General features: G+C 43.8%; 2 protein-coding genes across 2 annotated transcripts; both read right to left on the bottom strand.

The window, feature by feature from the left end:
- Window positions 1-3,109: 3,109 nt before the first annotated feature.
- Window positions 3,110-9,422, bottom strand: LOC138968354 (uncharacterized). Its single transcript, XM_070340908.1, has one exon. It carries the CDS (start codon window positions 7,329-7,331, stop codon window positions 5,823-5,825), a length of 1,509 nt encoding a protein of 502 aa, XP_070197009.1. The 5' UTR covers window positions 7,332-9,422; the 3' UTR covers window positions 3,110-5,822.
- A 2,069-nt stretch (window positions 9,423-11,491) lies between these two features.
- On the bottom strand, window positions 11,492-24,647 carry LOC138968355 (streptococcal hemagglutinin-like). The gene is made up of 10 exons (XM_070340909.1): window positions 24,304-24,647; window positions 23,387-23,441; window positions 22,004-22,075; window positions 18,077-18,184; window positions 17,092-17,190; window positions 15,044-15,142; window positions 13,575-13,673; window positions 13,237-13,344; window positions 11,958-12,050; window positions 11,492-11,574 (listed from the first exon to the last, which is right to left on the bottom strand). The coding sequence occupies exons 2-10, from the start codon at window positions 23,428-23,430 to the stop codon at window positions 11,508-11,510; spliced, it is 789 nt and encodes a 262-aa protein (XP_070197010.1). The 5' UTR covers window positions 23,431-23,441; window positions 24,304-24,647; the 3' UTR covers window positions 11,492-11,507.
- Between the last annotated feature and the right edge of the window lie 584 nt (window positions 24,648-25,231).

Here is a 25,231-nt window from a genome sequence, read left to right as displayed (position 1 = left end):
TTTTGTTTTGTTTTTTCATCTGTTCCTCACCATAAAGACAGACAGACAGAGCTGAAACTGCCAGTGAGCTGTTAGTGCTGCAATATAGTATCCTCCATCCCGAAGGTCAAAGCTATCACATGATGATGATGTTTGATCTGCATCCGATACGTCAGCCTAACATACGTGCACTTACACTGTGACGTCAACGCCTGTTTACCCTGGCTATAGACCATTTATCCTGGACCGCCAACTGACTAGCTCTCTCTCCGCTCTTTCTCTCTATTACGTGGTAGCGGCCTCTCGCATCATAGACCGCATTTATCCTGGACCGCCAACTAGCTCTCTCTCTCCATTACGAGGTAGCGGCCTCTCGCATTAAGGTACCTACGCTTACATGGCCTTTCAGAAATCAGGGGAATGTCATATCCGGTGTCGATTGTAAACATGGACGAAGTTGTCGAGGTAAGTTCTGAAAATGCTAAAATAAACTCAGCTAAAGTGCATGTATGGAACATGTTTTTCGATGAGTTTTGTTAAGTTTAGTTTGGAGGTTTGGAAAATCCAGTTCATTGTCACCTCCCATTGTCACAAATAACTGGAGCGTGCTTTCTTTTCACTGTCTTCGAATCGCTGGCCTTTCAAACCGGACGCTAAGCGCCCTTGCGTCGTAACCTCGAAGGGTCTATACCCTGGCACAGAAAGAAAGGTTTATGTCGGCCGATATTACTGCTCACCGCATACCGCACAGGTCCGAGCGCACTGACCACGTAACCTTTTGCCGAGAAGGGGGGACTGGGGGGGGGGGGGGGGGGGGGCAGGAAAAGACACAGAATGAGGAAAACACCAGTTGGGTTGGCAGCAAGAGTAACAAGTATCGACCAGTCTCGACGGGCGCAATGGCCTGGTGGCAAGGACTACACACACTACTACTGTAGTAGTCCTTGCCTGGTGGATAAGACGCCGGCATAATTCCAAACGGAAGGTCGGGGTTCAAATCCCGGCCGCGCCTGGTTAGTTGAGGGTGCAGACGGATTTTTTGAGATCTCCCTGGAGTCAACCTATGTGCAGACCTAGCTGCTAGTGCCTCTACATGTGCACACACACACGTGCGAACGAACGGAAAAGATCATGTATCCCATGTCAGAGTTCGGTCGGTCTTAGAGACACGAAAATACCAAAGCATGCATCCCCCGAAAGCGGCGTATGGCTGCCTACATGGCGGGGTAAAAACGGTCATACACTTATAATCCGTCGGGATTTTCCGCCCATGAACCGTGAAGAAGATCAGTTGTTCAGTCCAGAACCGATGAACCAATCACTTTAGTTCTTTCTCGGCATTAACAGTATCCACTTCCGGCTTCAGCACGTCAATGGTCTATAAATTATGGCTAATATGAAAGTGACAAATAAATGCAAAGATCTCAACATTTTTCTGGAACTCATATTTTTATTTTTATTTTACTCGAGATGCCGATCTTTCCTCTTCTTCTGCGTTCATGGGCTGAAACTCCCACGTACACTCGTGGTTTTTGTTCTGTTGCACGAGTGGGTTTTTACGTGTATGACCGTTTTTACCCCGCCATTTACTAGGCAGCCATACGCCGCTTTCGGGGGAACATGTCGATCCAATAGACAATGTTCGTAAATAACAGGATTTCCAAGCGTCGTTGTGGAAGAGATGCGCCCCACTTTAGTGAGTCAAACAATACTCACGTGATCGACCAGATGAATCCAGCAATGTGTGTGTTTTCGACAGAAATTGGTCATATCGAGTACGCACTACATAACCCACACATATGTGGAGGTCTTCCAATTCCATAGAATATAGTAAGCTGAAACGAATTTGATGAATAAAGCAAAAATGAGTCAGTTATTCGCTGCGATTGCTGGTTTTAACACGCGTGTCAAGTTATTGCGAGATGACTGATTCACGTTGCGAAAAACGTCAATTGGCATTCCAGAGAGAAGAGTGATGAGAGATAAAGGGGGGGGGGGGGGGGTTGAGTTGCATCATCAGGATATAAGTAAAGTACACACACTCTAAAGCTACCTTGCTTCCCGTATAAATCAAGATAGATTCGTCCACATTGTAACACGGGATAATCGTCATCTCCCTCTTTTCACTTTCTCTCTTTCACACACACACACACACACACGCGCCCGCGCGCATTCACACACACACACACGCACTCACACAAACAAACACACACACACACGCACACACAGAGACACACACTGGCACACACATAAACACACGCGTACAGTGCACGCAAACTCACACACACACACACACACACATACACACACACACACACACTCAGAGAGAGAGAGAGAGACACACACACACGCACACACACACACACACACACACACACACACTCAGAGAGAGAGAGAGAGAGAGACACACACACACATATACACATACACACAGACACACACACGCATACACACACACACACACACACACATGTAAACATGCCTGTTTGGGGTCCAGGTTTTTTTGCCGGTGATTGGGGTCCATGCTTAGTACACATACAATATCAAAAAACCCACTTTTTCTTGAACAAATAGCTTCACAGCTATCTCAAAATCGGTTTTGTTTAACTCTCTGTGTTTTAGTAATGGAGAAAATTACCACTGAATGAAATGGGGTCCGGGGCTGAAATGGGGTCCAGGGTTTACACTCTGTGGTTATTTCTCGTTGGAAATGGGGTCCATGGTTTACACTCTGTGGTTATTTCTTGTTGGAAATGAGGTCCGATGAAGAAAGTAATCTTTCATGTCTGATCATCATTTTACGTTATAGTCTTCGACCAAAGACCTAGTTTGAAGCCTAAAAGGCTGACCGGACCTCATTACCAACTCGAAATGACAACATTGTGTAAAAGGGCGATCTTTAAAATCTCCCTTTTGACCTCTTGTTTGACCTCCTCTTTTAGTTTCTGTTTGCATTTTAGATCAAACTTACCACCGAAGTAAATGAAGTCAGGGGTAGAAATGGGGTTTGTACAGTGTGGTTATTTCTAGGTGGTAATATGAGAGAGAGAGAGAGAGAGAGAGAGAGAGAGAGAGAGAGAGAGAGAGAGAGAGAGACATTCAAACGGGGAAATGATACCTACAATATGAATATGAATATGAAATATTTATTGCAACATATTTAAAACAATGCCAAATTATAAAACACGCATAACATGAGTACAAACACATTCTGCTTAAACACAGAACGAATGAGAGTGCTCAGAGTATAACATGCATAACTGACAAAACAATCACATAATTCGCAATCAAGAAACGGCACTTGAGGAACATCATCATCTGGGTCTTCAACATTGGAATTTTTAATAAAACAGTAATTAAAGGCGTTAGCTTTGTCTTGGCTTAGTTCATAAACTTCGCCGTTGCCACAGATAGGCGGAATTTTGTCACCATATAATCCTTTCTTCTTCATGAATGATTTCACTAACTTCCACCAATCTTTTGTACCAAACTGCGTTAAATCTGAAACTTTTGCGTCTAATTCAGAATAATATTCTAAAATCTGTTCTCTTTTCTTTGCTGTAACAAGGTTACGTGCCTGGCGATAACTCAACCAATCTTCCGGCCGTTTACTTGTTTTGGCTTTCAAATGAATCTGATCACGTTGGTCTATTAACATTAAAATTTCAGGTGTAATCTAAGGTGCGTCGTTAGGACGTATTGTTACTTCTTTTACTGGCATGCACTGTTTGGCTATGTCCATAAATAGTGCAGCAAAAATATGAACACTTTCGTCAAACACCTCCTTCATGAGAATATCTTGCCAGTTAACCTGAGAGAGTGCTTCGCAAAAACCATCAACATTTAGTTTACTATAATTAAAGAGTGTTCTTTTATAGGAATTATTTTTATTCACAATTCTGTTTAATACAATGTGTGGTACACTATGATCGCTACAAATAGGTGGCAACACATTCACTTGTTTAACTAACTGAGGGGTCTGGGTGATGATAAGGTCAATACATGTACTAGTGGTGGCAGTTACACGCGTTGGCGTATTCACAAGTTGACAGAGCTGGTGCGCCTGTAAAATATTCAAAAAGTTCCGCGATGGAGAGTTCAGGAAGTCGACGTTGAAATCGCCTAAAATCACAAATCTCAATCATTGGTTATTCACTCGCCTTAAGCTTTCATCAATTCAATCCCAATAATGAATATTAGCACTTGGTGGGCGATAGAATGAGCCGATCAAAATGCTTTCATGGCTCAACTTTGTCTCAATCCAGACTGCTTCAAGACCATCGACTTGGAGATCTTTCTTTCTTTATTTGGTGTTTAACGTCGTTTTCAACCACGAAGGTTATATCACGATGAGGGAAAGGGGGGAGATGGGATAGGGGAAAGGGGGGAGATGGGATAGGGGAAAGGGGGGAGATGGGATAGAGCCACTTGTTAAGTGTTTCTTGTTCACAAAAGCACTAATAAAAAAATTGCTCCAGGGGCTTGCAACGTAGTACAATATATGACCTTACTGGGAGAATGCAAGTTTCCAGCACAAAGGACTAAACATTTCTTACATACTGCTTGACTAAAATCTTTACAAACATTGACTATATTCTATACAAGAACCACTTAACAAGGGTAATAAGTGAAGAATTTTATGGGTGAGAAAAGGAAAGTAAAAGGACTTTGGGGAGGCAGAAATAAAGAAACAAGAAAAAGATCCTAATTAGGTTCACGACATCGAGAGTGATGCGACCTTCTCTCAGATGTTAGTAGAGAAGGCCCCCCCATCCACCACCCGGGGGATGCGCCTCTACGCCAATTAGGGGGCGCGAGGGACTTGGAGATTCTTTCTTTCTTTCTTTATTTGGTGTTTAACGTCGTTTTCAACCATTCAAGGTTATTATATCGCGACGGGGAAAGGGGAGAGATGGGATAGAGCCACTTGTTAATTGTTTCTTGTTCACAAAAGCACTAATCAAAAAATTGCTCCAGGGGCTTGCAACGTAGTGCAATACATGACCTTACTGGGAGAATGCAAGTTTCCCCTAACCCGCGGGGGGTATCGACTTGGAGATCAGGTCGGGGTTTACAATATAAATGATTCTTCACATAAATGGCTACTCCCCCATGAGGATCACCTGGGCGGTCGAGGCGTACAGGAGGATTAAAATTAGGTATAATTAAAGATAAATTATTATCTGCAGGTGACAACCATGTTTCGGAAAGAGTAATCTAGATATGTTATAATATACATAGACAGTAGAATACAAATGCAGATGCTATCTTAATGAATAACAACAGTGTTAAATATCAACAATTTAACAATGGAAATGCATGGAGGGTTAACATTTTACAGTTCACAGGGCAAGCTTGCAAGTAGAGAGAGAGAGAGAGAGAGAGAGAGAGAGAGAGAGAGAGAGAGAGAGAGAGAGAGAGAGAGAGAGAGTAGTGGCATTCATATCATTCGAGATTAAACAATAGTGCATTTCTGACTGTGAAATGAGGTCTGTTAGACTTAGAGGCACTGCTATCGCTTTAGTTTCTTTGAAGTAAACCGACGCTCGTTTTGTCCATGTCACAAGCAGCTGCTATTTGTTGAAGTTTAGATTCTATTATCACACAATACTGCAGATTCAGATTTGCTTTGAAACCGCAATTGAATCAAGGCCATGTCTAAACGAGTGGGTCTCCGATCGCTCAGGGGTTGAACAGACCACGAGAAAATTAATTCTTTGACAAATTCTCACTCTCATTCTCAACAGAAAGTAGCAATGATGCTCCCCAGCGGTAAGTGTTCAAACAAAAGTATGTTTTAGGGGGCTCTGTGGTCAGAAACTGATGGTTTACGGGAGATGCCTTTAAATTTTGACCGTACGGTTTCTATAACTAATAAAGTCTTTGATGTTGAGCCATGTTCTATTTCTAAGAGCTGGTTCGTCTTGCAGAACTTCTTCTACTTCTAGTTTGCCGGGAGCCCTTCGGACCCTAAAGCACATGTGGAATCTCCGAAAGACAGCCTCTTTCTCAAGAGGGCCCCATGGCTTCCTTTTCGGCGTCTTTCTTCCTTTTGTGTCTGTCACTGGAACCGAGCTTGAAGGTGCGTCCCCAGAGGCATCTGTATGCATCTTCTCTTGTTTTGCTTCATTTTTGGCACTGGAACATGAAGTTTGTTCGTGTGGGGCATGTTCAGCAAACTCTTGCCGTCTTCTCTTTCTCTTGTTCGCACCTTCATGGGCACCTGAAAGCTCTTGCAAGATTTCTCCATGTATCTCTTCTTCTTCATCCATCTCTTCTTCTGAGGTCTCTTCAGTTTTGTCACCATTCCTTGCTTCCCGCTGTTGAAACTGACCGTTGGCTGCCAGCAACACCTTGGCAACTTTAGCCTTCTGAAGTATGTCCATAGGCAGTCTGTAATATTTCCTGTGAATACGGATGTCATGACCCATAAACTCTGCTAAAAGGTCCTGGTCACCCTCTGAGATTGCTAGGCACTGCGTCATTGTTGCAACTTGCTTTCGGAGGTTGGTTGATCGGAATAGTGCAGAGTTCTTGACACCAGCTTCCTGTGAGTAGCTCCAAATCACATCGCATGTTCTGAATGGTCTGTCACCTTCAGGTGTTGCAAAGACATAGGGGCTTGCTGCTGCTTTTCCACCCTGTTTGCTTTGGAGTTGAAGAAGGTGATCAATCTTTTCTGTGACGTTTTGTGTGAGCAGGATGGCAGTTCTGCGGTTCAATTTCCCCCTCACTTCTATTCTTAACAGGGACTTCACAAGATGAAGCTCAAACTTGGAGAGAGATCCTGCGACAGCTGGGTGCAGTTCCTGTCCTTTCTTTCTGTTCTCATATTCTGCTTTTTTCAAGCGCTGAATCTCTCCTGCTCTTTTACGATTAAACAAAACAATCTCACACATTGTCGATTTGGCCAATGTTTGGTAATCATCGCATTCTTGGGCTGCTAGCCCTTCCTCTTGCACATGCTTAGTTAAAGCTGCAATGTCCTGGCACGTTGGGAGTACGTTATCCTTGTCAAACTTGACTTTCTGCATGGACTGTTTAGCAACAGCTGAAACAAAGTCGCCCCAACTTGCCACAAACCAGTCAATGAATTGGTCTGCGTCCTTTCGGGCCTTTTCATCTGTTAATCCGTCTGTTACTTTTTTGATTTCTGCACACTTTTGGAGTGCTGCCCCAATGTTCTTGGCTAAATTGGGTTTCCTGAATGTGTGGGTTGCCTCATCGAATTGTCCAATTTGTTTTACAGCTTCAACTAGCTTTTCACAGTTTCTGGGTGAGAGTATATCATTGAGATTGTTCACACCATATGATGTTCTCATCAGAAGTACAGTTCTGGCTAATTCTCGCATTCTGCTGGACACATCGCCAGCTGTGTGTTCTTCCACATCTCGCCTGCCGAACTTTCGTGTACAGTACCATACTCTACGATGAGAGGATCACCTTTTACACATTTTGCGATATCATCATCACGCATTCTACATAGGACTTGCTCCCAGAAAGCTTTCTTGGTACCTGTGGGAATTGGAAGCATACACCTGTTTTCACTAAAACACTTCTTTTTCTTTGCTCACCTGATGCGAAACAATTTTTTGAGTGCGCATTCAAGCTTTTTTTGGGATAGAGGGCCTTGCATTTTGTGCACGGAAACAAGTTTTGGAATCAGATCTTTCTTTGAACTCTCACTGTCTCTGAACAGTTCTTTTCTTTCTTTCTTTATTTGGTGTTTAACGTCGTTTTCAACCAGGAAGGTTATATCGCGACGGGGAAAGGGGGGAGAGGGGATAGAGCCACTTGTCACTTTAGTTTAGTTCACAAAAGCACTAATAAAAAATTTGCTCCAGGGGCTTGCAACGTACCGACATGAGACCAGCAAATGTTCAAAAAGTAGGAAAGAAAGCCGGGGTCCCGGGGCAGCGCCCCGGTAGGGGGTTCAGGGGCCCCCCTGACGGAAAATGAATGTTAGAATTATAAAGGCCATTTTGAGGCCTCTCCTGATAGCAAAAAAATGAGATCATGCCTTTTTAAAAAGCTATAAAACCCACAAGAATAATATGTTTTAGCATGTTAAACAAAAGTGTGATTTATAACAATCACACACACACACACAAAACTTTCCCCTTATTTTTTCAGTTGCTAATGAAAGATGAAACACCCGACTACGTTCTCATCAACTAATTTCGGCGGTGCACTCGCCCTATCGCAAAAAAAAACAAACAAAAGTTCGCTTGCATTTATTTTATAGAATTCTCGCGACCTGGCAAAAAAAATGTCGATGCACCTCTAGCCCTATGTATCTGCTAGTGGTACCGATCAGTATCGTCCACAACCAACCACTCAAAACGACGTACTTTGCCGTAACCTGACCCTGGGGTCCGGAGCCAAATCGCCGACCGGATTTTTGAGTGGGCGTGGTTTGCAGCGAAAGTTATCTTTTCCTAGCTTGCCCCATGCATAGATGCTACACCAAGTCCGTATTTCACCACGCAGTGTCCGTTGTCGCGCCACGTGCACACGGCCTGACCGGGAATGGATATCTTGGCGATACTGTCGCCAATGAGCTGGCGCCTTTCTTTCTTGTTGATAGTGACAGTCACTTCTTCTGACAACCAGTTGGCTTTGCACTTGTTTTTCACACTTTGGTCGTCGATCGTAAGAGCTTCCACAGCCGACAAAACAATACGGAATCCAGACGCCATGATGCTACCTTTTTCACCTTCGGCGTTTGGAGATCGGCAGCCAATCAAACCCCAAAACAACCCACAAACCGCCATCGGTGAATAATTAAGCCCCAGCGATAATCGTCGGAGATCGACAGCCAATCAAACGCGACCCATGATACTGCTATGGGTTCACGCGAGTGCTGGGGTGCGAATGCACTGACTTCAGACGCAGACAGCTTCAGCTGAACGGTTCATACCACCACCCCCCTCCCCCCTTTTTTCTCAACGAATTTGCATCGATCTCAAGAATGGTCTGTGAGCTAAGGAAAATATCGGAATTCCGATAAAAATCGGACCAGTCCCACATTACGTAGTACAATATATTACCTTACTCGGAGAATGCAAGTTTCCAGTACAAAGGACTTAACATTTCTTACATACTGCTTGACTAAAATCTTTACAAACATTGACTATATTCTATACAAGAAACACTTAACAAGGGTAAATGGAGAAACAGAATCCGTTAGTCGCCTCTTAAGACATGCTGGGGAGCATCGGGTAAATTCTTTCCCCTAACCCGCGGGGGGAAAACAGTTCTTGTTATATTTGTAGTCCCCTTTGTTGAGTAAGATCTTCCAGGCTTCCTTTCTTGGTGTTGACTCTTTCTGTAGACTGAGAGCATGAGCGACCTCAGCTTGGTCCTTGTGCCATCTCTCGAGGTGTCTTGCCATTTTGATTACAAGTTGGCTGCAGTAGAAACAGCAATGTTTCTTGTCCCATTTCCTCCTCTCTCCAGTAGGTTCAGCATTCAACCTGGGAACACATGAATAAAAAGTGAAACTCAGAAACTACAAGTGTGTGAAATCTGGAGACCTTAATTTGCTTCATAACCATCAGAGAAAACACAAACTTATTCAAATAGAGGCATTACATGGAGTTAGTTTTGACGCCTTGAGAAAATATCCTCAAGGAAAGAGAACTGGGCTAGGGATAGAGAAAGCCTCTGTAAAACCAAGGTTTCTTTAACTAGTAATTCAAGTGCTAGAAACCTAAAGTTGGGTAACCGCTGAGGGAAAAGTAAGTTGTACCCTCCCTCTGCCCTCTGTACGAAATTGGCTCAGCCTAAATTGCCGCTTAGAAAATCGTGCAGAAAGACCCGAGAAAGTATCCAAAGCTGAATCCCTGAACTGGAGTGCCGTGATTCAGCCTACAGATAAAAAGAGGGGTAGGCGCGGTAAAGCCGGAAGCCTATACCATACTGTGACACGTGAGACGTCACTTCGATGGCTGAGCCGAGAAGGCTAGAGAATTTAACAGGGCGAACAAATGCGTACTATTCTGTGATGTAGGAGAAAACTCATAGCACATTGCAAATATAAGAAAAATCCAGTGGCCGCCGCAGTGAAGGCTACAAAAAGAGTGTAGCTTGTTAACTCGCGGGAGAAGGCCCTGAGAGGCGTAATGCCGAAGTTGAATAACTGAACCACAAGGAATGTGATTCTAATTATTATTGGCAAAAAACATAAAAGTTCACTGTCTTTTGCGTATGGGATAAAAACAAACCCAATGCTAAAAACTTCTGTGCCAAACCTAAGTTTCGCCACATGATGGTGTCCTTAGTTCTTTCCGTAACCTCTTAAAATGAAACTCTGAAACTAAGGAATTTCTGCGAGTCCTTTGTGTTGCCCAGCGAAAGTCGCTGACAGAAGCCACTACCGTAAGAAGTAGGCTTCGCCGGAAATGTTCCGTCTGAGAAGTTACGGACAGTAGCTCAGTGACCCTAAAGATTTTTGAGTCAGAATGTGCACCAGTAAATTGGACATGTTCTGGCGAGCTGTCGGGAACACCAAAGCTTATGACTCTTATGAGAAAGCGAGCGATTCCGTAAACAGTAAAAGCTGAGTTTGCTTTATATTTAATAGCTTGACTTGTTTTTCGTCGCTTAGGCGAAAAATTAGTGGCCATAGCAGCTTCATTTGAGAAGGCAGAAAAGAAGAGGTATGCAGCTTCACCATAGATGGGCGTACATACCGCAAAGCTGCCTAAGCCAGAGGGTCTAACCCTATGTGTGCTTGCTTAGCTTCATTATCTTGCCTAATCTGAGGCAGAATGTGGCAAGCTTGACTAGAAGGTGATGCAATACAGCGTTCTAGCACTAAACTGAAGTATAAATTGCTATTATGTGAGTTGGGTTAAGATATGTAATTTAATGGAGGATATGTGAATACGCGCCGCTTAACGTTAACTGTACAATTTAAAAACCAGAGATCTCAGGAACAAATTAAGATAGAACCTTACTTTTTGGTTTGTTTTTCTTGTTTGTTTGCTTAACGCCCAGCCGACCACGAAGGGCCATATCAGGGCGGAGCTGCTTTGACATATAACGTGCGCCACACACAAGACAGAAGTCGCAGCACAGGCTTCATGTCTCACCCAGTCACATTATTCTGACACCGGACCAACCAGTCCTAGCACTACCCATAATGCCAGACGCCAGGCGGAGCAGCCACTAGATTGCCAATTGTAAAATCTTAGGTATGACCCGGCCGGGGTTCGAACCCACAACCTCCCGATCACGGGGCGGACGCCTTACCACTAGGCCAACCGTGCCGGTTGTTTTTTTGGTATTATACAGAAGAATAAGAACACTTCAAAAGAAGCATATTTTTCTGACTATTTGTTTGACTGCCGGTATAAATGAACATGTTACATGACCCCCCTGTGACCCCAGAATTTGACAAGGGTCAACCAAACTAAAATGTCAGGAGATCATCAACCCCTAGAAGTGTGCAAAGTTTGAATGCTCTAGATTATTTCACTTGCATACAATCATATCATGCCTTACTTTGGTACTTGATTTCTTGGCTAAACATAGGTTGCCGACTCTGTTGTTGCAGGCGATTCATCAGCATATGGCTGGTCACTGCTGGAACTGGAGTTTGAAAGCAGATTGAAAGAAACATACATGTGTAAATCACCCAACCAAATTTTCTGTAACATAAAAAAGGTAATCGCTGAAAGAGAGAAATAACTGGCAGAATGAGTAAACCCATCAAGACCAAGCGACATGTTTGCACAGATAGCAAGAAGAGAAACAGAGCATGACACAGTGTGAGAGAGAGAGAGAGAGGGGGGGTAATAGTTTTTTTCTTTACAGTGAGGGACAGAGTGCATGAGAAAAAGAATGACCATGAGCGGGAAAGCCACAGAAAGTCTTGAAGGGAGTGACATATAGTTGTTCATTTCTTTCCTGAGCTAATTGATTCATACCTTTTCAGGTAACTTATTTCACTTGCATACACTCATATGCCTTACCTGGGTACTTGATACCTTGGCTGAACATAGGTTGCTGACTCTGTTGTTGCATGCGATTCATCAGCACATGTCTGGTCACTGCTGGAACTGGAGCTTAAAAGCAGATTGAAAGAAACATACTTGTGTAAATCACCCAACTGACTTTCTATTGTGTAATACAGTTAATCGTTAAAAGAGAGAAATAACAAACAGAATGAGTGATCTCACCAAGATCAAGCAGCACGATTGGAGAGAGAGCAAGAGAGGGGAACAAAGAGAGAAACAGCAAGGATTAGAGAGAGAGATGAAAGAAACAAAGAGAGAGACAGTGAGGTTGAGGGGGGGGGCGGGGGGAAAAGAGTGACAGTGGCAGTGACTATCAGAGAGGGAACAAGACAGAGAACTTGAACTCAAAATCTTAATTACTCAAGGAGGGTAGTGTTTGGCCCACAAGCTCCTTTCTTACAACTAGTGCTTGGTACAAAACAGACTAACAACACACACAAACAAACAGTGAAACAGACAAACAAACACCCCCTCCCCACCCCCCCCCGGCATAAAAAAAGAAAGTTGGATAAACGTAGTCTTATTAAGCCATCTGTCGGAAGTAAAACAGCACAATTAAACATCAAAAACAACTCTTTTTTTTTCAAATTTAGTTAACAATGGTTTCTTTCTTTCTTTATTTGGTGTTTAACATCGTTTTCAACCACGAAGGTTATATCGCGACGGGAAAAGGGGGGAGATGGGATAGAGCCACTTGTTAATTGTTTCTTGTTCACAAAAGCACTAATAAAAAAATTGCTCCAGGGGCTTGCAACGTAGTACAATATATGACCTTACTGGGAGAATGCAAGTTTCCAGTACAAAGGACTTAACATTTCTTACATACTGCTTGACTAAAATCTTTACAAAAATTGACTATATTCTATACAAGAAACACTTAACAAGGGTAAAAGGAGAAACAGAATCCGTTAGTCGCCTCTTACATGCTGGGGAGCATCGGGTAAATTCTTCCCCCTAACCCGCGGGGGGGTGTTAACAATGGTGAAACTCATCAGAATTATATAGCAAGACAGATGAGATAATAAAGGAATAAAACCACACAACGGAGAGAGAGAGAGAGAGAGAGAGAGAGAGAGAGAGAGAGAGAGAGAGAGAGAGAGAGAGAGAGAGAGAGAGAGAGAGAGAGAGAGAGAGAGAGAGAGAGAGAGAGAGAGAGAGAGAGAGAGAGAGAGAGAGAGAGAGAGAGAGATGGATCGAAGGAAAGAGGGATCGAAGGAAAGAGGGAGAGGCTTACCGATTTTTCCCTTTCACCGCCAGACAGGGTGCCCTCCTACTTCTAGGACCAGTCGGACGTTTTCTTCTACCAGCTGCAGGTGACAAAGATGGAAGCCTCCGACCACCACTGACAAAATAAAACATTGGCTCCATCATGTCCATGTTTCACCACTGATGAAAAGGCTTATCCCACAACAAGCTAGTGCTTTACTTTTGCAGAAACAAGCCAATGATTTTCTGGAAAGAAATAAGAAGTCCCAAGACTATTAACTGATGTATTTATTCATTTTTTAGTTAATCATTTCCTACTTTTCCAGGTAACTTATTTGACATGCATACAATCATATCATGCCTTACCTGGGTACTTGATACCTTGGCTGAACATAGGTTGCTGAGAGTGACCCAGTTGTTACATGCGATTCAAGAGCACATGTCTGATCACTGCTGGAACTGGAGCTTGAAAGCAAATTGAAAGAAACATACATGTGTAAATCACCCAACCAAATTTTCTGTAACATAGAAAAGGTAACCGATGAAAGAGAGAAATAACTGACAGGATGAGTCATTGAGTAAACCCATCAAGATCAAGCGACATGTTTGCACAGATAGCAAGAAGAGAAACAGAGCATGACACAGTGTGAGTGAGAGAGAGAGAGAGGGTAATAGTTTTTTTTCTCTCTACAGTGAGGGACAGTGTCAGGGGTCGCGCTAGGATTTTTTAAATTGCGTACAGATGTCGGCAAAAAACCGCGTAAAGCAGAACTGATTTTGCGTCACACTATAATACAGTTAAATCATGTCAAAAGCACGCATTTCACTCGCTTATTTCCGGTGCTCACATCGGCTCTAGAATTAGCAGCAAGCCCTGTCAACCAGGTCCGAAAACAAGGTGCGAAAAAACAATGACAACTTTCGCTGCAATCAATGATGGGCTTGAACTCAAAGCGTCTCTCAGCCAAGATTTGTCGCCACACGCCCAGTGCATTTTGGGTGTAAGCTCCGTTTCAGAAAACCGACCTGCGTTGCTTGGCGTCGCTTGCGACACTCTTATGCCGAGAGCACATCACCTCGTTTTGTTTTGTCCAAAACAGACTTTAGATTTAAACTCGCGTGCTTGTGCTATGTTTGATCCAGAACAGACTATAAATTATATTCTAAACTCGCGCGCTTGTGCTATAGTCTTCTTCTTCAGCGTTCCAGAATTTTCTGGCTCGTTTGCCCATTTGGGTTCCCCACACTATACTCTGAGAGCATAATCAGCTCACTCCGCTTTCGTTGAGTAGGCATGCTGGAAATTTTCGTGTTTCCATAACCCACGGAACTCTGACATGGATTACAGGATCTTTTTCGTGCGCACTTGGTCTTGTGCTTGCGTGTACAAGGGGGTGTTCGGACACCGAGGAGAGTCTGCACACAAAGTTGACTCTGAGAAATAAATCTCTCGCCGAACGTGGAGACGAACTCACGCTGACAGCAGCCAACTGGATACAATTCCAGCGCGCTACCGACTTAGCTACATCCCCGCCCTGTGCTTTAGTCCGATTCAGTATTGGGATGTGCTGCTGAGCAGCCGTTTTGCGTACGCGTTACGCCTAAGCGCCGGGAAAATGCGTAGGCGGATTTTAAAACGCGTCAAATACGCAAAAATACATGCATTAACGCGATCCCTGCAGAGTGCATGAGAAAAAGAATGACCATGAGCGGGAAAGCCACAGAAAGTCTTAAAGGGAGTGACTTATATATTTGTTCATTTCTTTCGTAAGCTAATTGATTCATACCTTTCCAGGTAACTTATTTCACTTGCATACAATCATATCATGCCTTACCTGGGTACTTGATACCTTGGCTGAACATAGGTTGCTGACAGTGACTCTGTTGTTGCATGCGATTCATCAGCACATGTCTGGTCACTGCTGGAACTGGAGCTTAAAAGCAGATTGAAAGAAACATACTTGTGTAAATCACCCAACTGACTTTCTATTGTGTAATACAGTTAATCGTTAAAAGAGAGAAATAACAAACAGAATGAGTGATCTCACCAAGATCAAGCAGCACGATTGGAGAGAGAGCAAGAGAGGGGAACAAAGAGACTAGAGAAACAGCAAGGATTAGAGAGAGAGATGAAAGAAACAAAGAGAGAGACAGTGATGTTGAGGGGGGGGGGGGGGGGGGGGGTGGAAAGAGTGACAGTGGCAGAGAAAGAGAGTGACTATCAGAGAGGGAACAAGACAGAGAACTTGAACTCAAAATCTTGATTACTCAAGGAGAGTAGTGTTTGGCCCACAAGCTTCTTTCTTACAACTAGTCCTTGGTACTAAACAGACTAACAACAGACACAAACAAACAGTGAAACAGACAAACAACAACAACACCCCCCCCCCCCTCCCCGGCAAAAAAAAAGAAAGTTGGAAAAACATAGTCTTATCAAGCCATCAGTCGGAAGTAAAACAGCACAATTGAACATCAAAAACAACTTTCAAGTTTAGTTAACAATGGTGAAACTCATTATCAGAATTACATAGCAAGACAGATAATGAAGGAATAAAACCACACAACAGAGAGGGCCCTAGGAGAGAGAGAGGGCCCTAGGAGAGAGAGAGAGAGAGAGAGAGAGCAAGAGAGCAAGAGAGAAAGAGAGGGCCCTAGGAGAGAGAGAGAGAGAGAGAGAGAGAGAGAGAGAGAGACAGAGAGAGAGAGGGGGGGGGGGGTAATAGTTTTTTTCTCTCTACAGTGAGGGACAGTGTCAGGGGTCGCGCTAGGATTTTTTAAATTGCGTACAGATGTCGGCAAAAAACCGCGTAAAGCAGAACTGATTTTGCGTCACACTATAACACAGTTAAATCATGTCAAAAGCACGCATTTCACTCGCTTATTTCCGGTGCTCACATCGGCTCTAGAATTAGCAGCAAGCCCTGTCAACAAGGTCCGAAAACAAGGTGCGAAAAAACAATGACAACTTTTGCTGCAATCAATGATGGGCTTGAACTCAAAGCGTCTCTCAGCCAAGATTTGTCGCCACACGCCCAGTGCATTTTGGGTGTAAGCTCTGTTTCAGAAAACCGACCTGCGTTGCTTGGCGTCGCTTGCGACACTCTTATGCCGAGAGCACATCACCTCGTTTTGTTTTGTCCAAAACAGACTTGTAGATTTAAACTCGCGTGCTTGTGCTATGTTTGATCCAGAACAGACTATAAATTATATTCTAAACTCACGCGCTTGTGCTATAGTCTTCTTCTTCAGCGTTCCAGAATTTTCTGGCTCGTTTGCCCATTTGGGTTCCCCACACTATACTCTGAGAGCATAATCAGCTCACTCCGCTTTCGTTGAGTAGGCATGCTGGAAATTTTCGTGTTTCCATAACCCACGGAACTCTGACATGGATTACAGGATCTTTTTCGTGCGCACTTGGTCTTGTGCTTGCGTGTACAAGGGAGTGTTCGGACACCGAGGAGAGTCTGCACACAAAGTTGACTCTGAGAAATAAATCTCTCGCCGAACGTGGGGACGAACTCACGCTGACAGCAGCCAACTGGATACAATTCCAGCGCGCTACCGACTTAGCTACATCCCCGCCCTGTGCTTTAGTCTGATTCAGTATTGGGATGTGCTGCTGAGCAGCCGTTTTGCGTACGCGTTACGCCTAAGCGCCGGGAAAATGCGTAGGCGGATTTTAAAACGCGTCAAATACGCAAAAATACATGTGTTAACGCGATCCCTGCAGAGTGCATGAGAAAAAGAATGACCATGAGCGGGAAAGCCACAGAAAGTCTTAAAGGGAGTGACTTATATATTTGTTCATTTCTTTCCTAAGCTAATTGATTCATACCTTTCCAGGTAACTTATTTCCCTTGCATACAATCATATCATGCCTTACCTGGGTACTTGATACCTTGGCTGAACATAGGTTGCTGACAGTGACTCTGTTGTTGCATGCGATTCATCAGCACATGTCTGGTCACTGCTGGAACTGGAGCTTAAAAACAGATTGAAAGAAACATACTTGTGTAAATCACCCAACTGACTTTCTATTGTGTAATACAGTTAATCGTTAAAAGAGAGAAATAACAAACAGAATGAGTGATCTCACCAAGATCAAGCAACACGATTGAAGAGAGAGCAAGAGAGGGGAACAAAGAGACTAGAGAAACAGCAAGGATTAGAGAGAGAGATGAAAGAAACAAAGAGAGAGACAGTGAGGTTGAGGGGGGGGGGGGGGGGGGTGGAGGGGGTGGAAAGAGTGACAGTGGCAGAGAAAGAGAGTGACTATCAGAGAGGGAACAAGACAGAGAACTTGAACTCAAAATCTTGATTACTCAAGGAGAGTAGTGTTTGGCCCACAAGCTTCTTTCTTACAACTAGTCCTTGGTACTAAACAGACTAACAACAGACACAAACAAACAGTGAAACAGACAAACAACAACAACACCCCCCCCCCCTCCCCGGCACAATTGAACATCAAAAACAACATTTTTTTTCAAGTTTAGTTAACAATGGTGAAACTCATTATCAGAATTACATAGCAAGACAGATAATGAAGGAATAAAACCACACAACAGAGAGGGCCCTAGGAGAGAGAGAGGGCCCTAGGAGAGAGAGAGAGAGAGAGAGAGAGAGAGAGAGAGAGAGAGAGAGAGAGCAAGAGAGAACCCTAGGAGAGAGAGAGAGAGCGAGAGAGCAAGAGAGGGCCCTAGGAGAGAGAGAGAGAGAGAGAGAGAGAGAGAGAGAGAGAGAGAGAGAGAGAGAAAGAGAGAGAGAGAGAGAGAGAGAGAGAGAGAGAGAGAGCCCTAGGAGAGAGAGAGAGAGAGAGAGAGAGAGAGAGAGAGAGAGAGATGGATTGAAGGAAAGAGGGAGAGGCTTACCGATTTTTCCCTTTCACCGCCAGACAGGGTGCCCTCCTACTTCTAGGACCAGTCGGACGTTTTCTTCTACCAGCTGCAGGTGACAAAGATGGAAGCCTCCAACCACCACTGACAAAATAAAACATTGGCTCCATCATGTCCATGTTTCACCACTGATGAAAAGGCTTATTTCACAACAAGCTAGTGTTTTACTTTTGCAGAAACAAGCCAATGATTTTCTGGAAAGAAATAAGAAGTCCCAAGACTATTAACTGATGTATTTATGCCAGAAGAAAATAAAAAAATGATTACTGTCTAATTTCTGTCTGGATTTTCCTTCTAACTGAGGGTGAGACTTTACATTATGTAAGTTTTGATTGATCAGAGAACATAGTCTTTGAGTTTGAGGTAACAGGGTTTCTTGCAGATTCTCTGTGGGGGGTTGCTGGTACTGTCATCACTGGATCGCGAGTTGTTGGGGTCTTCTTCTTCTCTCCCTTCTTCATCAAGACGCTGTGGGGGGTCTATTGTCTTCTGAGGTGCAAGCGGGACTATTTTGAAGAAGGATGAGTTTTTGGTGACCTGCCAGTCATCAGAAGCAGCAGTCGGCATGGAGCCCTTCTTCGCTGTTACTTCCAGGGGTGATGGGTTGTAGTAGGGTGTCAGCTTGGAGTCTCGCTTCTGTAGCACGAGAACGGTGTCTCCCACTTGGATGGGTGAGTCAACTGCATGGCGTCGGGCGTCAGCGTAGACCTTCATGATGCCATCGTGTTGACGGATGGTGTCATCCTATGGTGAGGTTGCTTTGTCTTGCAGTTGGGGAAGTTGTGTTTTAAACTTTGGTCCAAGTAGAGCTTCTGCGGGGCTGGTACCAGTGCTGCAGTGAGGGGTAGTTGATGTAGTACTATCAACTGTGCCACCACCCAGCCTCTCCTGACTTATCTCTCAGACCTCTTCCCACGGTCTGGTATCATCAGTTAGAATAAGAGTACATTGTGCACCCTAAACTTCTTCCAGCACAGCATCCTTATGCTAATGAGTTTCACTCTGTGCTCAGCTCTGTTACTGTATGCTACTTATATCTTGTGCTCTATACTTAAATGAATAAACTTAGTGATAGACATTCGTTTGATGTTATACTGATGTGGCTGAGAGTGTGACCCTACGATAGCCTCCGAATACAAACACCTAACACCATACTATTACAGGGTAGCTCGGTAACTGCGGAGAAACTTGTACAGTTCTTGGCGCCACACCTTTCCTTCAACTTGCACTGCCTGGATTGTTTTCTTCAACATAGGCATGCATCTGTCAGCACCACTATTAGCTTGAGGCCACAGGGGGATTATGGTCCTGTGCTTGAAGCCAAGGTAGCCTGCAAAGCGTTCAAAGTCACTGCCGTAGAAGGGGGGGGGGGGGGGGGGGCATTATTTGATTTGACGACGTCAGGAATGCCAAATGGGAGAAAATGGCGTCAAGCTTGGGAATGACGGCCTTTGGCTTTACTGATATGTTGATGTTAAAATCTCAACTTCTGGGAATCGTGGGTAGTCATCAGTGACGACAAGCAGATATTCTCCGGAAGAAAATGGTCCGGCGAAGTCGATGCTGACTTCAGACCAGGGATGCTGGGGCAGTGTGGTCATTTTCAGGTGACTTGGGGTTGTGGACAAGCATGCCAGGCAGGACTTGACTTTATTTTCCACCAGTTGATCCATCTGCGGGAACCACACCTTCTCACGCAGGAGGCCCTTGGTTTTGATGATTCTTTGGTGACCTACGTGAGCGATGTTTACTGTTCGCTGCTGGAGAGTTTGGGGAATCACGATGTGTTGGTTACGTAGGAGAATACCGTGTTCTTCGGTGACAGATAGTTCGTCTCTGACTCGCTTGAAAATCTGTAACGCAGAGCTGTTGACGGCGGTATCTGTAGGGGGATGCCATTGGTCGTACTGAATCACTGCAAGTCGAGTCTTGTCGTCGTTCGTTGCAGCGGCTACTTGAGCGAGCGTCATCGCCTTGGGGATTGTGTGATCGATCAGGAATCTGATGTATTCTTCAGCCACCTTTGACGCATGTGTCGACTGTGCATCTGATGCTTGGACAGGGTGTCGGCTGAGGAAGTCTGCAGGATTCTTGCTGCCAGGCTAAAGCGCAGCGTAAAGTTGTAACTCTGGAGGCGTAGGTTCTAACGCTCAATGCGGGCTGACGTTCTTGACGTTGGTGAGTTGTAGATGACCTCCAGTCGCTGGTGGTCGGAGACGACGGTGAATTGACTTCCGTACAGGTAGAGGTGAAAATGTTCACACGTCCACACCACAGCTAGGGCTTCTCGCACTGTTTGAGAGTACCTGGACTCTACGTCAGTGAGTGCGCGGCTGGCGTATGCAACGATATGTCGAATATCTTTCTGATCGCATTGGGCGAGGACAGCTCCAGCGCAGTTGGGGCCAGCGTCAACAACAACTTGTGTTGCCAGGTCAGGACTGAAGTAGGCCATGACGGTAGAGCTGGATAGACGTGCCTGCAATTCTTGGACTGCTTTCAGGTGATTAGATGTCCAGTTCCAGGGAACGTCATTGCGCGTCAGATCACGGAGAGGTTTGGTGATATTCACTTAGTCTGGGAGGAAGCAAGCGATGTAGTTGGTCAGTCCAAGAAAGCTCCGTACCTCTTTGACGTTGGCGGGAGTAGATGCCTTTTGGACTGCTTCTACTTTCTTGGGGTCTGGAGAAATGCCAGTCTTTCCGAAGACGCAGCCGTAGAATTCAATGGAATCTTTGTTGAATTCACACTTCTTGTCATTCAGTGTCAGATTTCTCTCTCTGAGACGGTCAAAAACCTGCTTCACTGTCTTGTCATGTTCAGCTTGTGTCTTCCAGCAGATCATGATGTCGTCGCTTGTGTTTAGAGCATCAGGTATGTCAGTCAGCATCTCCGAGATGTGATTCTGGAAAATTGCTGCGCTGGTCACACCAAAAGTAAGTCTTGTCGCGCCTGAATATGACATGCGTTGAGAATGTTGTCATGTTTCTGGACTCCTCTGCGTTGAGAATGTTGTCATGTTTCTGGACTCCTCTTCTAATTCAAGCTGGTGGTGTCCAGAATTCAGATCCAGCTTGCTGAAAACTGTGGCTTCATCGAGTCGCATGAGGATGTCGTCGATGGTCGGCATTATGTGTCTGGTGCGTTTGATTGCCTGATTGCATGTCCACACATACTCTTATTTCGTCCGACTTCTTCGGCTTTGGTGCCGCGACAATTGGAGATACCCATGGGGTAGGTCCATCGACTTTACACTTACAATGCTGATTCGCTATGTCTCCAAGCTCCAGTTCATTCTTGACTGGACACCGGTACGGTCAGTGAATATAGCGCATAGCAAGCAACAACTGAACAAGCACTTTCTGTTACAATTTTTGTCATACCTCCCTCCACAGATCTACACAGTTTGATTTGTCCAATACTACAAAATAAAACAGCACAGAAATACGCCAGACTAATACGCAAGAGAAACATATCAGTCAAAGTAAGCTGTTGAGAACACATGCTGGACTCGCATGGACTGAATTTGAGCCGTAGCTGACATCAATGCGTCTCTCTCTATATATATATGACACAACTCAATGAGTCATCGATCCTATATTATATTTTAGAGACCCAGGCGAAACAGCTAAAAGAGAATCACACTTTCATGCGTGTGCTCAGTCACCTATAAATGATTTACCATATCAACCCGAACAGCAGGTATTACTGAGTCAAGTGTTGTGTGTGTCTTACCCACACGTTTAAGGCTGTCAATAAGGCTGTCATTCAGTTCCAAGGTAAAGTGCGTTAATTTTCTGCAACACAATCTATTCTAATGCTGACCAATGATTTCAACCGCCATGTTTTTGTCATGCACTGTCACATACGTAAGAAGGCACAACTGAGAGGAAATCTACTTACAGACGCTGTGCCCCAATTGTTCCACTTTTTGTTGTTGACGTGGATGGCAAATACTCAAAAGCGTTCTCGGAACTGAAAAGAACATACACATGGCATAATTCAATGCACTTCGTCAAAATATCTCGAACTGAAACCGAAAGCAGACGCAAGACTTAAAAGTCAGTTGGAGTTGTCTCCCGTACTCCTAACTTTGCTGTGCTGCAGACGGGTAGTACTTGAACGGCTCATATCACAAACGGTTCGGAATTCCCGAAAACGCAAGGTCAGCACTACACAACTTCAGTGCACCTGTACGCGAGAGTGCTCGTTCGATTGAACGGAAAATATCAAATATCACGCTGTCCGAAGGCATGGAGTTCTTATCGAACAATGACAGCTCTCAGTTCAAAACGATTGGACATCTGACCGCCATGCGGCTATGTGAATCGGACATTTGAGCCTTTCAATCGGTCTATGTCCGACGCCTAACGACATCCCTGGATTCTGGCAACTAAAAATTATTTTGAACCAAATTAAATCAATGTGCTCTTTATTGATCTTCTTGCTTCCTTTCCGTGATTTAACTGTAAAGCAAATGAAAGCTATCAGCCTATCTGCTACAGGAAAACTATGTCGGCCCTAATCGGCTACAACTACAAGCAATCAACAGTTTATTTATTAAACTTGCTTACTCCTGAATTGTAAAACATTAGTTTAGAATAACTGGCAGATGCAAGAGAAAATAATAAGGGCATGTAGCAGCAACAGGATTACAAAATGTCGTAGTGATATATTGTAACGACTGACTTAGTTTTTGTGAAACAAACTGAGCCAACACCATTATCCTCTTCCGCAGTTCTATTTTGCTAAAAAGATTTGGAAAGGAAAATATATACCTCTTGTCAAAAATGACATTACTGGAACAGAAAAAATGAGAAAAATATGAAAGAATCCATAGTACCACACATTAACGTACTATCAGCACCAGTAGAAGTATCACTATCAGTAGTTCGCACCTCTACAACAATAATTCATCAGTCACTGTCATAGCTGAAGAAAACGGCCATCGCGCGAGTTAAAAAATAACAATAAAGGTAAACAAAAGCAATAAAGAAATGATGTATTCAGTGTTTTCTTTTTAATCTACATCAGTACATGTCTGCGGCCCTATGCTCCACAGGGAGTCTACAGAAATAAGTCAAGTCAGTACATGTCAACTACATATATCATTATTCAATTTAAACAAGCTTTATATTATGCATACATCGAATTCACAAAACATCTTTGCATTAACATTTACCACAAAATTAGGAATGAAAATCGCAATCTGTGGCAATGCACTGGCTTCACAGAGTGAACATAGAACTAGAAGAAGAAGACAGATCCATTCATAATCATACTCACCATCTTTTCAGACTCTCAAATACCCCTTGAGCAGTGGCGGCCATTTCTGATCAAACTGTCAAAAGTTTTAAAAAAAAGTTAAAAACGGTCATCAAAGCGCAGCAAATTGAATAGATTGATTAGTCAAAGTTGAAAGTAGGCTGTTGAGAATACATGCAGGACTCATGGAATTTGAGCTGCAGCCAACATCAATGTGTGTTGTGTCTGTATATGACACAACTCAATGAGAGTCAACGATCATAATCCTACCCCGTAATTTGTTCTGTTGTATAGTATTTATGACAAGGAAGCCCTTTAAATCAATTACAACAGGTTTCACCTGAAACTGTGTGCACAACAGGTTGTAAAGGGCGCCGGTCACTTTTTCAGCAGAATTTTTTAGCACCCTTGAAATCGCAATTTTTCAAAAAATCATAAAAAAATCAAATATAAACCGATCTTCAAAATTTAAACTGCTTCACAGTTCTAATGGCTTGGAGAATGTAGTTGCATAAAAAAAAAATGGTTTCCCCATGCTAGTGTGGATGCTTTTGCAATGTTAGATCTTGCTAAAAAATTCAGTGTAAAACGATTGGATTGCTCAGTTACACACACACACAAAATAAATATATTAACATGTTATCAGAGGTACATAATGTAATTTGACTTTAAAAACACACGAAGAGCACTTTCTAATCACTTATTGCTACTCTTAATTTATTTCGTCCGCAAAGCGCACCGGCGTCGCCACGTGTGACGTGGCGTATCAAAAAGGTTGTACACAGTACAGACTATGGAGACAGCGTAAAAATACTGACTTTTTTTAACCGTGCAAGTATTTAATGAACGTCTGCGCGCCGTGACTCCTTTACGGTGAGGTCAAACAGGTTGAAAGTAAACTCTTGATGATTAATGTACATCCCCCAAGTGATACTTACTTATAAACTGGGACCCAGCCAAACCGTGAGCGTGGCGGCAAAGATGGCGGGAGGCACATCGAGGCGCTTCATTTAGAGTGACTGCCCTTGACGAATTATACACTCTCAAACAGTTCCGTCGACACACTCGGTTGAGCGATAATTTCACACACGCCGACACACACCAAACAGGTTTTTTTTCAACTTTGGGGTCCGAGCTGAAACTTGTCAAAAAATAGTAAATACGGCATGGGGAACCCGAAACAGCAATAAAAAAAATGGGGTCCGGAGGCCGGACCCCAATTGCAAATTTGGACCCCATTTCTATAGAGAGGTAACAGGTGCTGGACCCCAAAGGGGATGCTTTGTACGTGCACACACACACACACAAATACATACACACACACTCAGTCTTTATAGAGATAGCACGGTGTGTGTGTGTTGTTGCTATCAGTCGCCTCAACAACTTATTGATTTATACTGCGCCAACTGACAGAACGAGTTGCAATAATGAACAAACCCCAATCCAATTAATTTCTCACTGTTTTTTGTTTTTTTACTAGTGAGATTGTTAACAGTGTTGTTGCCGTCACTGCTTTGTTGCATTCCTGTGTAGTTTTCCTTTGGTTGTTATATTTCTCTTTGTCAATTGTGTTTATTTTTTCCCCTTCTTCTGTCACATTGTTGAGTACAATATTGGCACAGAACAAACGGTAACTAGGAACATTGAGAATGCATTGGTTGTCATGAGACCGCTCCAATACAGATCACAGCCCTATCACTATTCTTTCTGGTTTTAACCAGTGTAGGGATTTTGACTCGCTAAGTTCTGAGCAACTTATTTTTTTAAAGAAAAATCGGTTGGAAATTTGGCGTATGCAGAGCATGCAAAATATTATGGTGTACTAAAGGTGGCCTATTTTGGGACGGGGGTGGCCTGGGGGTAGGG

Source organism: Littorina saxatilis, linkage group LG6 (assembly GCF_037325665.1).
Source record: "Littorina saxatilis isolate snail1 linkage group LG6, US_GU_Lsax_2.0, whole genome shotgun sequence".
Lineage (NCBI taxonomy): Eukaryota > Metazoa > Mollusca > Gastropoda > Littorinimorpha > Littorinidae > Littorina > Littorina saxatilis.
This window is presented reverse-complemented; position numbering and strand designations above follow the sequence as displayed.

Bases quoted from the DNA above. Each gene is read 5' to 3' on its own strand.
- LOC138968355 (XM_070340909.1), bottom strand. From the start codon at position 23,430: ATGGCCGCCACTGCTCAAGGGGTATTTGAGAGTCTGAAAAGATG. The intron at 22,076-23,386 runs GTGAGTATGATT...TGTTCTTTTCAG, and splicing joins TTTGAGAGTCTGAAAAGATG to TTCCGAGAACGCTTTTGAGT. The intron at 17,191-18,076 runs GTAAGCCTCTCC...TCTGTTTTTAAG, and splicing joins GCGGTGAAAGGGAAAAATCG to CTCCAGTTCCAGCAGTGACC.
- LOC138968354 (XM_070340908.1), bottom strand. From the start codon at position 7,331: ATGCGAGAATTAGCCAGAACTGTACTTCTGATGAGAACATCATATGGT.